The sequence below is a fragment of the Phoca vitulina genome, unplaced genomic scaffold (genome assembly GCF_004348235.1).
Source record: "Phoca vitulina isolate PV1807 unplaced genomic scaffold, GSC_HSeal_1.0 scaffold28, whole genome shotgun sequence".
Taxonomy (NCBI): Eukaryota; Metazoa; Chordata; class Mammalia; order Carnivora; family Phocidae; genus Phoca; species Phoca vitulina.
This window is the reverse complement of record NW_022589731.1, coordinates 5238249-5254303: the sequence shown is the minus strand read 5'-3', so window position 1 is coordinate 5254303 and position 16055 is coordinate 5238249. Positions and strand designations below refer to the sequence as shown.

The window sequence follows — 16055 nt, the reverse complement described above, 5'->3', positions numbered from 1 at the left end:
GGACCAGGGGGTTTTAACCTCTGCATTTTACTGTGTTACTGGCCAAGGAAAAAAGTCTCTCTCTGAAATGATTCTTTTTATCCTGATGGTTTCCTTTGTGGCAATTCCACATTCTGTGGGCTTGAGGAATTTGTTGAACACTGAAAAGGCACATGTGCTCATTTACATTGGCAAGTGTTAAATTGGGGAGACATATGTTTATTCTCCCCTCCTGTTAGATCCTTGAAGAGTGTTGGTTATCAGACTTAGCTGTAATTTCCCAAGTGGTGTGCTTCTAAAAAATCCTTTTTAGAATCTCCAGTACTTATAAATTTAGCTGGAAATAACTATAAAGTATGATTAGAATCCCAGTGGATTAGAATCCTTGTGGAAATGCTTAAATGACCAACTTTAGGGATACTTTTATCTGGTCTAGGATTGTCTGGGTATGTTCCTGACAAACTTTTCTTCGATGAACCATTGCAATAACCTCTTAAGTGAGTTCCTTGACTCTGTATTTTCTTCTCTTTAATCCAACCTCTTTATTACCTCCAAGGTGAACATCCTAAATGAGCTATGGTCTTTCCATTTCCTGTATTTTCCTGTATTGAACCTGAGTGGATGGCTCAGAATAAATAGGTTCTCTTGCCATTTAAGTCAAAATCCCTTTCCACGGCTAGTCAAGCTCTTTGAACTTGACTGTGGACTGCTTTAGGTATCCTCTGCTGTACTGAGGAACTTGCTCTTACCTGAACATGTAGTACCTGTTCACATTTCTCTGTCCTTGTTTGCTGACTCCTCTGCCATGAAATCCTCCCTGTCCCTTCTGTGACATACTGGCACGACCTTCAAAACCCCCTTTAGTGTCAAGTGTTCTGTAGCTCCTTCCCTCATTCCAAGAACTGGCACACAAGTGCTCCTCTGTGTTCTCACATTACTTCGTATGTACCAGTATCGATGCACCTGCACTCTGCCCATGGAATTTTGTCTGTTACTTCTGTATCAGAGCTGGCTATAGAAGAATTCAGTTTTGCAAGGCATTCAGTGTCTCATTCATCATTTACTCTCTAGTCTTAAGCACAATAGCTATCACTTGGTACCTGAAATTACCTAAATAAGTTGGAGAGAAAAAAAAAGAAGGAGAAGGAGAAGAAGAAATAGGAATGAATGGTTGAATGGAAAACATCTGGCCACCCTACAAGGAGTGACAATTTTCCCTCAAAACAAACAAACAAACAAACAAACAAACAAACTCTATATTCCAGGAGTCATATTTTTCTATTCTCGAAATGCCTGAAAAGGGATTGTAAGAATTTTAATTATTGAGAGTATTTTTATTGAAATAGCCTGTAAATAAGACAGATCATACTGTTCCATTTAGTGCCTCACGTATGACTTGAATGTAAGTTGTGTCAAAGAGGAAAAATTGTTTAATTTACATTATTTCATATGTTTGAGACAAAGTTGGTTAATACCAACACAAGCTCATGCTCACTGCTTAGGAGATCTGCTTATCCTGTAGTATGAAGTTGAGAATTCAGCCCTGAGAACTAGGTCCTTAGGTGTGAGCCATAGAAATGCCAAAAATGCTCTGAAATTATCTTGACATCATCATACCCCACCCTGCCTAATTTCACTCCCTTGAGGTTTGCTTCAGTTTCCAGTTGGAATATCTTAATTCACATTTGTAAAGTGCTGTATCATGCATAAATGAAAACATCATGGATGTATAAAATCTTCTTAAATAGTAGTTTACCCAATTTGAATTTCTTTGTGAGTGAACTATTTTTTAACATCTTACAATTTGCAGTAAATGGGTGGCAAGAAAGGTTTGCCTGCGAATTGATGGCATAGTGAAAAGTGGAGAAATAATATTTTTGTGCAGCTTCTTTATTCAGGGAACACAATTACGGAAATGTTGTGCAGTGCAGAGTTTCTAATCTCTTAGGAACTTGTCTTCAAACTTGAAATACTTGAGGTCACCCATGTGTATGTGTATATAATATATGCAGAATAATACTACATTGCTTTTTCCAGAAACTTAGATAAGGACAGGAAACATGTATAAACGTGCATAAAAACACATTAGGCACTTATAAATAAGCAATGAGGTCGGAATGGCAATTATACAAATCAATAAGAAAAAGAGACACAATCATGATTTAAAATGGAGAAGAAATATGAACTGGCAGTCTACCAAATGAGGATCTTCAAATGACTAAACACAAATGACAAAAGGAAGAAAGGGAGGAAGGGAAAATTCACTATCATTAGTAATATGTATTGATGCAAAATATGCCTTTTTCCCCCAGTCAGCTTAGAAAACATTATAAAAAGAGAGGAAAAAAAACCTCGTGTTGGTGTTAGGTACTTCCCAGGCCCCGCCAAGGAACTATGAATTAGTACTCTCTTTTTCAGAAAGACATTTGGTAATATGAATCAAAGGGGTTTATAGAATTCACGTTCCTTGATCCATAAATTCTACTTTGAGGAAATTACTTGAAGGATTAATAACTGATGGACAGAAATATTAGTATGCATTGGTCATAAGATTATATTAGTGAAATTTGGACACCTTCTAATAAGGGATTAATTACATAGTGGCGTATCCATACAATCAAATTCTATGTAGCCGATAAAATGTAATAACACAGGAGAATATTTAATATCCTGGAAAATGTTTGCAGCATAGTTTTAAAATGAGGAAAGCAGGTTAAAAAACAAAGTATCACACGGTACTCACTCACTATATAAATCTCTTTTCACTCTCTCCCTCTCTCCTTTCCTCCCCTTTCTTCCCCTCCCCCAATTATATATGTTTCTGTATATCTATATTTGCATAGAAACAAAGATTGGGAAAGCAAACAGCAAGACACGAGTGATAATTATCTCTGCCTAGTGATGGTTGAATGATTTTTCTTTTCCCTAAGCACTTTTTGGGGTATTTTTCAAAGTTTACGGTAATGAATACATGTAATTCTTGCTCATATTTGAAGAGAAATACTAAATTTTAAAGCAAGATGAGTAATTAAAAACCAAAATTATTGTATCATTGGCACATTCGTATTTAGCAAAAGCTAGAAGCCTGCGGAGTAGCTTAAACACCTGGACTCCTATCACTAGGGGTGCTCTTTGTCTTCATCCTTTTATTCTGAATTGAAGGAATTAGGTCCAGTACCAGCTGTTTGTGAATTGAGGAAGGACCGGGGTTGAGGGGGCCTCCGGGAGCAAGACTGAGCTGCAGCCCGACAGTTAATGTGTAGCCTTTGGAGGAGAAGACCATGATTGGTGAGGATACTAAAGAAGAACCGGTCATTCTCATAACACCCAAACCTAAGTCGAGAATATCTAAGAACTGCGAAGTAGCCAGTCACTGTTTCACAGGTGAGGCTTCACTTCATGATCCACATATTTGAGTATGGTTTCTAGAAAAACATAACTTTTTTTTTTTTAAGATGTATCTTTTTATTCGGGGGAGCAGAGGGAGAGGAGGAATCTCAAGCAGACTCCCCGCTGAGTGTGGAACCCGATGTGGGGCTCTATCCCAGGACCCTGAGATCATGACCTGAGCTGAAATCAAGAGTCTGATGCTTAACCGACTGCACCACCCAGGTGCCCCAAATTGGTTTTAAGACAGGTTTTACTTTGGACATGTGTCCCTAATTTAATAAAATCCTTCATTGGGAGAATTATTTAGACTGAAGGTGGAAGAGAGGTTCCTGTTAAATTAGCAGGAGTCTGTCTGACAGTGGAAAGGCTGCAGGGGTGGGATAAGAAGAATGATCTGACCTCAGAGAACTATTTCATGTTCAGTGGAGAGCTTAGCACACTTCAGTAGTTCCAGAAAGTGTTACTATATCATAGTAACATGAATTAATTGAGATACATTTTCATGCCCCTGGGGTCAGAGAAAGGTCAATAATACCTGGTATATTCTTTTAAGGAGAGTGTGGGTCTATCTGTGAGTTTGAAGATTTTTTTTTTCTTTCATTAAATGTAATCACTGTTTCTTATTTGTTTTGTTTGTTTTTAATTTGCCCAGTTACCTACTTTTGTAATAATTTTTCTGAGGATTTCAGATAAAGAAATGACTTCAGATAAAGGATGACTTCTAATTTACTGCCCAAACCATACATTTTTGAGTGTCAGGAATAATATTTATGATGATACAACATGACTAAACCAGGACTGTCCCAGACAAACTCTGACATATGTTCACCCTATCTAGGATTCATTCAGAGAAAGCCAAATTGACTGTGAGCTGTCATATGCTCAAAGCAGCTCTTAAATCAACATCAGCCAACTTTGTAAATGATTCTATCTTTATCGGTGGATTCGACTCACCATATATATGAATCTCAGTCTAAAAATGCTTTTGTACAGTCACAAAATAGAATGGCACTTTTATAATTGGATTGTATGAAAGCACCTTGATTAAGGATTAGTCTAATTGTTAAGGGTTGCTAACTTCTGAGCAGTTGTGATGACAAGACTCATAAATGATATTAGTTCAGATACATAAAAGATCATGTTGTTTGCAGAGGTACAAAATTTTTGTTCTTTTTGAATGCTTTTTTTAAAAAAGAGATTTTATTTATTTGAGAGAGAGGGAGTAAGTTCATGAGTGGATGGTGAGGGGCAGAGGGAGAGGGAGAAGCTGACTCCCCTCTGAGTAGTGAGCCTGACACTGGGCTAGATCCCAGGACTCTGAGATCATGACCTGAGCCAAAGGCAGATGTTTAACTGACTGAGCCACCCAGGCAACCCCCAACACTTTTTTTTTTTTTTTTAAGAACCCTTTTGTTCCTTTTGAATAGCGGTGCTATGAAATACCACCAAAGTCGGGTGCCTGGGTGGCTCAGTTGGTTAAGCGACTGCCTTCGGCTCAGGTCATGATCCTGGAGTCCTGGGATCGAGTCCCGCATCGGGCTCCCTGCTCAGCAGGGAGTCTGCTTCTCCCTCTGACCCTCCCCCTTCTCATGCTCTATCTCATTCTCTCTCTCAAATAAATAAATAAAATCTTAAAAAAAAAAAAAAAAGAAATACCACCAAAGTCAAGAGAGCTGATTTTTTGTGGTTATTTTCTTAAAGCGTGGATTCCCTGTTGGTAGTAACTTGGAGCAGATGAGGGTTTTATAGGGTTGGCATAGTATCAGTAGGAATTGAGTTATACAGCAGGATGCATATAAAATAAAAAAACATAAAATAAAAATTTTGGATGGTTTTATATGGGCCTGCGCCATGATAAAAATTGATATTTGTGTATGTTTCTGAGACACATTTACCATACAACCATTCACTCTCAGACCCAAATTGCCTTTTGTTTTTTTTTGTTGGCCCAAGGTTACCTCAAAGTCAGTTGTTTGTTTGTTTGTTTGTTTTTAAGACCCAAGGGAACAGTAAGTATTCTGCTTTCAATAGGTTATATTGTAGTGTCAGGAATAATATTTATGATGATACATATCGGTGCTTTTGTTGTGAACATAAAGAGACAAGGACTATTTGTTCTTAAGAAACCCATTTTTTTAAAAAGTATCAGATCCTTAATTAAGTGATGGGATTATAGTAGATATAGGCTCCCTTAATAATGACTTAATTATACACACTTTCATGGACATTAAACACATTTATCCTTCTGTAATTTAATCTGGATATTTTATGCACCCTAAAAATCCACAGCCTGGAATTTCTTGACCTTGGGTCTCTTGATGTCTCTGTGACTGACTAACAATAAAAATCACTTGGTCTTCAATAAATATTCACCTTGAATTGATACCAGATTAGAAATGTACAGCCTTCAAAAATTTTAATGTAGCTGGAACCCAGTGAAAAATATGACAACTTCAAGTCATGAAGTCATATCTCTGTCAGATATGCTATGATCACAAGACCTTCCTATTCATACTGAATGTAACAATAATAACAAACTTTTTATCATATCCTCTTCCTTTTAATTTTAAGTGAAATAGTACAGAAAATCGTTGTCATCATGTATCTCCAAGATGGCTGCCACCAATTCTTGCCACCCTTTTGTATGCATGTGTATGTGTTCTTCCTCCCTTAAGAGGTAGAGTCTATTTTTCCCCTCCCTTTACACCTAGCCCAGAATTGGTGACTTGTTTATCCAATCAAATGTGACAAAATGGATGTCCTGGGACCTCTGAAGCCAGGTCATAAGAAGCATTGCAGCTTCCATGTGAGTCTCTTGAAATACTTGCTCTTGAGACACTCACACTTTGAGGAAGCCAGCCACGAATGATGAAATCCAAGAATCATAAAAACACAATGCTTTGTGAATTTCAAACCACATGGAGAGAATGCCCTTTTATGTAGAAAGAGAGAGAGAGGCTCAGGCCAGATACATCAGTGAAGAAGCCGTCTTGGAAGTTGAACCTCCGGTTCCAGCCCCACAGTTGACATCACGTGGACTTGAAACTAACTGCCTAGCTGGGCTCTTCCCAAATTCCTGACCCACAAAACCATGAGCAAAATAAAAGTTGGCTTAAACCACTGTTCTGAGGTAGTTTGTTATACAGCAATATGTAAGTGGGACAGAGGTCCTTTTCTCTTTAATATATTGTAACAGTTCTGCTGTTTATGAGATGCATATTTTGAGATGCAATTAGCCCAAGATATAGAACTGCCTAGAAACCGTAATCATGAAAAAAAAATCGTCTTCTTAAAACACCGCACTACTATATCACCTGCTCTGACTTGCTCTGACCGAAGGAAAGGAGGAAAGTATAGAGGAAAAGCAGCAGATAATGTAACTACACTCAGGGGCATGTCAATTAAGCACACTCACCCTTTTCTGCCTCTTGAAAACAACTTGAAATGATCAGTGTCTGTCTTTAAATAATTGAAGGACTAAGAAAAAATTTGACATGAGGCAGATCTCCTTGTTAACAGGAGGCACTTCTTCCTGGATGTTCCCGTTCAGTGCCATCTTCCCGGGAGCTTTGTGGTGGAGCTGCAGAGACTATTCTCACTTCACTAATCTGCAAATCCTGTTTGAGAGGAACCCCCGGTGGTCTCCACAGTCTTCTCAGGAAAGCGTTAATAGCCAAATGCATTAGCAAGGTCTCTTGTGGCTGAGACTTCATTAATCTTCCCCGATCCACCCTGGTATAGTTGCCCATTTTCCATGAAGCATTAATATAAGTAAATAAAACTAAAACATACCTGTCAGGATGATGGTACAAGTAAAGCAAGGAATGAAGACTGGATACATTCTGTCCACTAATTTTTAGAATAGATTCATTCCTATGGGTTCTTCTTTTCATTCTCTTGACTTTCAACTTGACATTTATTCAAACTCTAAAATCAAATGCACAACTTAGAGATTTAACCAAAAATGGTGTGTCCCTCACCTAAATCAGTGTTAAAATATACCGATAGCTTCTCTTTCTTGCTCTCTCTTCCTCCCCACCTCTTCTCCTTTATCATTTCTGGTGGAATAAAGAGATTTCTTATCATTAAATGAACATCATTTCTTGTAAAGTTTCCCATGAGCAAAGAAGATGAATGTCCGCCTCTCCAAGCATTGCCGCTCCTTCTGATAGCAGCTAACATTTTTAAATGATGTAACCTTTTGGCATTTATAGATCTTAGGGGATTTAAGAGAGAAGTTACTCTGGGGCTTGTAATGCCCACGCAAGTGTGTTCTGATTGAGTTTGAGCAGAGGCTATGGGATAATGCTGGGATTTTTAAGGAAGCTCAAGTATTCTCAAGGTATCTAATCAGTCTCCATAGTGGCTGCAAGAATAAAAATGTTTCTCAAATTTGTCCATCATTCTCTTCCTCTAAAATGACATTTTTTAAAAACCAGATGATACAGTGCTAAGCATTAATGAATATTCCATATTCCCTACTATCCCCTTAGTATGACAATAGCTATTTCTCTGGCAAAGTGACTTTTTTAGATGCCAGTTAGTCATATGATCTGTTTCCTAGAAAACCAGTTACACTGGGATGACTCTTATTGGTTTTAGTATACATTTCTTGGAGAATTCTTTTATGAGGAAATGTTTGTTTCCCTACCTGTGCTATTATTACGTCAGAGCTTTTTGCTCATTTCTGTCATATTTTTCTAACCCATACTTATGATAAAGCATAAAACCAGGCTTCTGGAGGAGAGGTGCTAGAAGGATGAGGAAAAGAAGGCCAGGGCCATTGTGAAAAATCTGAGTGTGAAGCAGGTCTGGGTATTTTGATTTCATAGATTTATATCTAAAGGCAAAAATGTTTTAGAGCCAAAAAACTCTTTATTTCTTTAGGAATATCTTACCAGTCATTTTGTTATTGAGAGTCTCCATTACCTAGCTCCTAATTCCTTACTGCCAACCTGCTTTTCCCATCTAGGCAATATTTTTATGAGATATTTGCAATACAGTCTCTCTCTCTCTCTCTCTCTCTCTCTCTCTCTCTCTCTCACCCTGTCTCTCCCCATCCCTCCCTCCCCTTCTTCTCTCTTGAACTCAACTATCACATTTTTGCAAAACATATAGTACTAAATATGCCATTTTTTGTGAAGTAATAATAGTAACATTAACACAAAACTTAGCATTGCTTTCACGCAGATGATCTTATGTAATCTACACATAAACCCATGCAGTGTATGCTGTAGATAACTTTAGCACTGACTAGCTGTGTGACCTTGAATTAATTGCCTCGTTTCTCTAAGCCTTATTTCCTCATCTACCAAATGGACATAATATCTACCTGAGGTATTTTTAAGCAATTTAATGAAGTAATATTTTAAAGTTTTAGTAGAATGTTTGGTACACAACAGATGCTCAATAAATGTAAACATTTTTATAGTATCACTACTCTCAACAAGAAAACAGGCTCATGAAAAGATTAAGTGAGCTATGAGCTCTTCAAAGTGGTATGACTGATACATAGCAGAGATGAAACTCAAATCCATCTTTGGAGTCAGGCCCTGTGTTATTTCTTGTGATTATAGTATATATTTATAGTTTGTTTTTCCTTCTTCTCCTGACATGAATGACCTTCACTAAACACGCACTCTTTCTTTCTTCTCTGAAGAAGTACACACATTCACGGCAATGTTGACTAGGGTCAGGTTTAGGATTTGGTCATGGCTCTTCTTGTGGAAAATAGGTCTGTAGTTTGAGATCCCCATGCTCAGGCCTGCAGATCAAACCTCCCATATCCATGAGCATGTTTCCTTTGTGAGAGGGGTCAGTTTCACCCTCAGTAATGGAAGCAAGGACTTACCATGAAATGCTATTTTTTAGTTTGAGATTCTCCAAGTTGAGTCAAAGGAGAGGATTATGTTCAGTAGTTCCAAGAGAAATAAGAAACCTTGTTTTTGTGGGAGTGGGGGGCAGAGAGAGAGGGAGAGAGAGAATCTTAAGCAGGCTCTGTGCTCAGTGCTCAATCCCACAACCCTGAGATCATGACTTGAGCCAAAACCAAGAGTTGGACGCTTGACTGACTGAGCCACCCAGGCACCCTAAGAAATCTTTTTAAAGCTTTCTTTATTGAATTGTCTTCCAAGGAGTGTAACCCATACACTCTAATTCCTGGTGAACCTCAGTCTTTTTCTGTGTACTCTATAGGGTTGGGCAAAAGGAGTATAGCTTATTGTTATGTAATAATTAAAAGGCAGAGTTTTCTGACAGGGCTAGTAAGAGACATGTGAAGGACTGAAACTGAAATATATACTTCTTGAAAATTCTTTTTCTTCCCTAAAAAGTCAAAGCCTTTGGGTCAGCATTAAGGAAAAAAAAAAAAAAAGTTTAAAAGTAAGCTCACGCAATGAACTCTTTAGAATACAATGCCAAAGTTTCCCTGCAATTTCATTGAATCAGCTTTCAGGTCATGAGTAGATGGTCTGTTGCCCAGACGTTCTCGTGGTTTCTTGGTATTGAATGACCCGATTTTGTGTTAATGAACATGGATTGTGCATTAGATGAGCTTCACTGAGTTTGGCGGGGGGGAGGGTGGGAGTGGGATTTAGGACAAGTGATTGCATACTGAGTCCACCTTTCTACAGAGTCTATCAGTGTATACTTACTCGAAGTTTTTTTTTTTTCCCTATTTAATCACTTGCCTGTCCTTTTCTTGCTATTGTTTGTACTTCAGTGATTTTCTTTTCTTGGGTCATTCTAGGATCCTGTGTAACTTTCCCTAATACTGTCCTCCAAATAGTAGCCAGTTGATAAGCACTTATTGCTCTCACCTTCTGCTCATCTGGGAAGGATAAATGCTCAGCCTCACATTGGGAATAAGCAGGTTTTCCACCTACATTGATCAGCAAATTATTTACTTGCTCTCATTCAATTTTACTTAATTTGTTTTTAATATTGAAGCGAGAGGTTTGCAAATAGCCTCTTACAGTGTTTATAGATAGATTCTTGTTTAAATATAGTGGTTAGATAACTGGAGTGCCCAGTTGCTACTACTGATATTTTCCTTTGCCATTGTCATTCTCATTATGGAAAGTATTTGTTACGCACCTATGATGCAGGCATCTGGATCTGAGTTAAGCCTTAAGCAAAGCAAGAGAGATATCCCCAGCATACTACCTCTTTGTGATTACAGTCCATGAATGACAAGCAGTAGACAAATGAGCAAACAAGTAATGAACAACACATAAAATAAATACTCTGTGATTTAGGACCAAAGGAATGGTAGGGAAAGGTATTTTCCTGGAGGTGATGAAGCTGCCCCTTATTAACTCCCGCCACGTCTAAAGAGGTAAATGGCAGAATTCCAAGAACAGCACACTAGGAAAAGAATCTGGAAAACTAAATAGTAGCAGTATTCCTTAGGTAGGAATGACCTCAGTAGGCACCTGGAAGGATCAGAAAGAAAGCTGCCAGGCAACCTTTTGTAGAATCACATCATGTAGCCGTATGTTGAATCTGGAGCAAGTCAAAGAGAGTAAAGATGCATTTAATTTCTGATGACACTGTGTTGTCAGAAGGACTAATATCAAGAAAAGGGAGAAGTGACGTATTTTAAATCTATAAATTGCATTTCATGTTCATTTGTCACCTCTAGGAAAAGCAAATAAAGTTTCTTTCTTCTCCCAAAGTGGATGATGAATGATTGCTTAGGGTTGGGTGGCGGGAGCCTGTGTCGCCGTTATTGACTTTCTATGGAAAACAATTCATCTGCAGATGCAGTCCGGGCAGTGTCTGCTCACCCTGGAAGGCATAAGTGAACTGGTTCTAATCACTCATGGCTGATCTGAAGAGAGAATAATTACTTTCCTGTTGAAGACACATTCTTCCCCTTGTCTCAACCCTCCTTTGCCTCCCAAGTACAGCAGCAGGGATTTGTTCCAGAGGACTCAGACTCAATGTCACAGGGGTCCATAGACTGCTTTCAGCCAAAGTCAGGTATGAAGAGGACTCACTCACTCACTTACTGATTCGTTCATTCATTTGTTTATTTACAAAGATGGACGGACCTACTATGGACCACGCTTTATGCCAAAGACCCCTCTTCTTAGAGAGCTCACTTGAGGAATTGTGCAAAGTTTAGATTCATGCCTTTTACAGAGTCCTCCTAAAATTCTCTCCTGATCATATTCTAGAATGCAGAGGATTAAACATGCAAAGCCAGAAGGGGACAGAGAGCCAGGGTAAACCGGCAAAACCAGGGATCATTGAGCATGTCTAAGAAATGTAATCTGTTATTTTTTGAGGAGTATTCCCTAACTTGAAGGTACTATTTTGATAGTATTTCCCAGGAGAACATCTTCTTGAGAAGGTAGGACTTTATAAATGACATCATTTATGTCTAAAGGTTGGATCACATTTATTTTTATATTGTTTGTTTTGCTCAGATAGGTTACACAGTTTCTGTTTAGATCTTGCTTAAATTCTTTATTGTTAACTTATTTACTTTTAATAATCTTCAAAAGGACACAACAGGGGTGCCTGGGTGGCTCAGGCATTAAGTGTCTGCCTTCGGTTCAGGTCATGATCCCGGGGTCCTGGGATTGAGTCCCGCATTGGGCTCCCTGCTCGGCGGGAAGCCTGCTTCTCCCTCTCCCACTCCCCCTGCTTGTGTTCCCTCTCTCGCTGTGTCTCTCTCTGTCAAATAAATAAATAAAATCTTAAAAAAAAAAAGGACACAACAAACCTAATTTATTTAGGAATAAGTTACTAAAGAATTTGAATTTAAAGACTGAAATAATAAAATTCCATTTATTCAAATAATTTAAGTACTTATTGCCATTCAACCACTGCAGTGATTGTAACCTAATTATGTCGAAGGCTGTGATTAAGAAATTGAAATACATTGTACACAATGGTACATACTCGTGTGTACATGCATTTGTGTGTTTATGGTTCAGTTGAAAATTAACATGGGTCATAACGTTAAATGGAAAAAAAACAATACATCCATGATATTATATAGAGATGTGAATAAAGAAGTAGAGGGAAGCACACACGTAGTTTGACTTGTTGAAGGAAGAGGGTCACCAGCAATTTATTTTTCTTTTATTTTGAATTCTGCTGGCAGTCCTACAAAGTTTGTGCAATAAAAAATGGCTAAATAAAAATGGATCCAGATTGACCTGTTTGTTTTGCGTGGATTTGAGCAGAGATTTGAGAGAGGAACCACTGGAAGGTTTGTGTAATTCAGACCCATCTATAAATCTGACAGGGGGACTTTCCTGACAGCTTCCATCATTTCCAGAATGTCAGATTTTCAGACAGAGGATTTCAGGTGAGGACTATAGAGGGAAGGTGAGATTTTGGTCTACATATTTTCAGCACTCAGAATAAAAACAAAGGAATCCATGAGTTTTGTTTATTTCATATTAAGTATTCATATGTTTGAAAATATTTGTGTTATTCTACCTTCCCTCGTCTAGTATTATCTGGAAGCAGAAGATCTCATATAGTCTGCTGACTTGGAGCACATATGAGTATCAAAAATATTTCAGATGACACATGGAAATCAGCTTTATTTGAGGGTATTCTGTGGAACTACTGTTTTTATTTTGATGAAATAATCTGCCAGGAGAAGCAGGTGGTGAAATCTGCGCTCATGGGAAGAAAGGAAAACATATTTTGGTTAACAGGGAACTAGAAAATCAGAGGAGGGAAAAAATCACCTTGCCTGAGACAACGGATGCTCTATAAAATTGAAATGCTTTGTATTATTATGGAAATGACTTTTTGGCCATAGTGCCAAAAGGTTGTTATATATCCTTGTTAATTGTGGCTGGAGACACAAAGCAATGTGATCATTTGATGACTTGTTATTTGGAAAATGACAGCTTTTATGTGCCAATAAATATGAAATCACCTGGAAGTATTGTTGTGAATTTAGGAGCCATCTGAACGTCCAGACTTAATGCATACACTAGATTTTAATGAAGGGACATGAGTTTGTGCTTAGTAGATTACCTGGTGGTTCTGCTTCAGCCATCTGATGAGCGGACACTGTCTGCTTAGTGAATGCGAGACGGAGAAACCTATGTAACTCTGTCACAATTTTTGATTGGTAGACAGTGGCTTCACTGGAACATGGAATGAGGCAATTAGTCTCCAGTTTCATGTGTGCTTTTCATCTTGTCCGGAGTGCGACTGACAGCCAGGATTCCACTCACTCACCGCATCCCGTTCTCCTCTTCACGGAGGGGCAGGTTGAAGGAGTGGCAAGGAGCCTTGAATCCATCCTGGGTTACATAAACACAGTTCAGTCTGGTGTGCGCTCTTCATGTGCCATTTGCACTGACAGGACGCCGCTTTCAGAGATGACACTAACTATTCTGAGGTTTTAATGTGATTGCCTCCAAATGCTTGAGAAAGCCTTGTGTGTTTGTCTGGCAGGCGGATCTTTTATGACATGGCTCTTTTTTTTTTTTTTTTTTTTCCTTCCCTCTCTCTTCTTTTCCTGGAACTGCCGCATCCTTAGCTGGCAATCTTTAAACCCTGGGCTGCAGCGATTTCTCTTCATGCAGCCACACATTAAGCACATTTTTCATGCTTCTCCGAACCAAACTCAGAAAGTGCCAATTAATAAGTTGATGGGGAAGAAGTCAGTGGGTAACATTAAGGCCACCTGTCTGGAGGCATTAGGTGAGCACTTTGAGTGAGTGAAAGCAGACCTGCGGAGAGTTAGGAATGAGGTACTTTATCACACGTTCCTAGAGGCATAAAATGAGAGAATAAAAAGCAGTTTCCAGGGCAGCTCCTCCATCTTGTTCCTGTTGTGGATGGTTTCCACTGCTCTGGCCATGGTTAACCATCCTAACAAGAAAGTACAAAGCATCTGAAGCTGTAAATGTGTCCACATGTAAAGCATATTCTTTGGTCAGTAGCCTACAGACTGAGCAGGACGCCTGGCTACTCTTTCCACGGCGCTCCCATTTATACCCGCTCAGACTGTTCTGGACGTCTTTCTACTTCCGTGTGACGACTCTGAAAACTCTTTTCATTCATTCATTTATTTACTTATTCATTCGTTTGGAAAATATTTATGGAGTCTATAAAATATGCTGGGTGTTACTCTAGCTGCTGGGAATATACCTATGGGGCGGAAAAAGAGAGAAATATCCAATATCCCTATTCTCATGGACTTCATGGACTAGTAGGGAGTATGTAGATGATAAGCAAAATAAAAAAGGAAATCATAAAATAGGTTAAAAGGTGACAAAGTCACCTTTATACAATTTCCAGAGAAGGCTTTAGAAAGCCCAGCCTTTGAGCCAAGACTCAGAAAATCAGACTGAAGGTAGGATGACATATGGGGATAGTGTTGATGTAAGTAAGAGGGCTTATGGTAAGAGAGAAAAACCAATGGAGCCCATCCTATTTCTGTTTCTTTCCACCTTAACCACAACAGATTATGACAAGTCTTGCTCTTTTATTTCTCCAAAATGGAAAGTAGACAAGGTACAATAGGAAAGAGGACTGAGGTTAGGGGAAGAGTGGGACATATTTTAGATTAAGGAAATAACCTTGGGAAAAAACAAGGAGCCCCATAGAAGAAACTAAAATGCACTCCTCTGTGTCCTCTTCCTTCCTTCCACCTTGTCTGCCTCTTTTTTTTTTTTTTTTTTTTTAAGTAGTTTCATGGCATTGGTCCAGGAGAACAAACCGGCAGAGTCAAGGTCCTTGTTTGACCAAATATTCTTTGCTCCTTTTTCCTCTCTTTCCAAAAATTTAGCTTATTTCTAAGTCTTGTAAATTTGTAAACTTAACTTTTTGTTGTTTTCTTTCCCCAACAATTCTTGGCTGCAGATTATGTTACTCACAGACCCGGAGATTGAGAGCAGCTTATTGATCAGCTCGGATGAAGGGGCCACCTATCAAAAGTACCGGCTGAACTTTTACATCCAAAGCTTGCTTTTCCACCCCAAGCAAGAGGACTGGATTCTGGCATATAGCCAAGACCAAAAGGTGAGCGTGATTACCTTGTTTGAGACAACAGTGCACGATTTTCCAGGGAACAGGCCGCTAGCTAATTATCTCTACATTTCTTCTTGGTGGTGACTTTTTTTCTGTGCAGTAGCCTGAACTCTGAGCCAGGGGGTCAGGGGGCAGCAAGGAGGATTTCCGGGTGCTTGCTTGAGCTGTGTCAACATCTGAAACAGCATGCAAGGGAAAAGCCTGACACTAAGGAAGACATGGTGGAGAAGCAGTTGTTAACCTAGATACTGCAGGCCATGAGGAGCTCCCAACACCCATGGAATTTGAGACTGCTTTGTGCATGAGGAGATGTGATTGTTTTCTGGATAAAGGGCCCAAGGCTTTTCTCAGAGCCTTGTAGGGAAGGACAACCCTGAAAAGGTGAAGAACACTAACTACAGATTTGCTAAAACAGTGAGAGAAATGGCCAGAGGAGCAATAATAATGTCCATAGATAATATTATTCAGAGTCAAGTAATGTCAGGATTTGTCTGCTCTCAGTGGTTGCATTGAAGGAGAAGTCTACTTTTTAAGAAAGCATTTAATGAGGTTGTGTGTGTGTGTGCGTGTGTGATATGTATATGTATTTTATGGGATACGTATTATGTACTCTGTACTACAGATGCGCTATAAAATACCTTTAGCTCCTGCTTTTAAAAAACTTACATTTT

General features: G+C 38.8%; 1 protein-coding gene across 5 annotated transcripts in view; it reads left to right on the top strand.

The window, feature by feature from the left end:
* Positions 1-16055, top strand: part of SORCS1 (sortilin related VPS10 domain containing receptor 1) — a 502288-nt gene that overhangs the window by 300311 nt on the left and 185922 nt on the right. For all 5 annotated transcript variants that reach the window (XM_032422994.1, XM_032422990.1, XM_032422991.1 and 2 more), the window contains one exon: positions 15217-15375. In XM_032422994.1, the coding sequence (XP_032278885.1) occupies positions 15217-15375 (159 nt within the window). The remainder of the gene's footprint in view (positions 1-15216; positions 15376-16055) is intronic.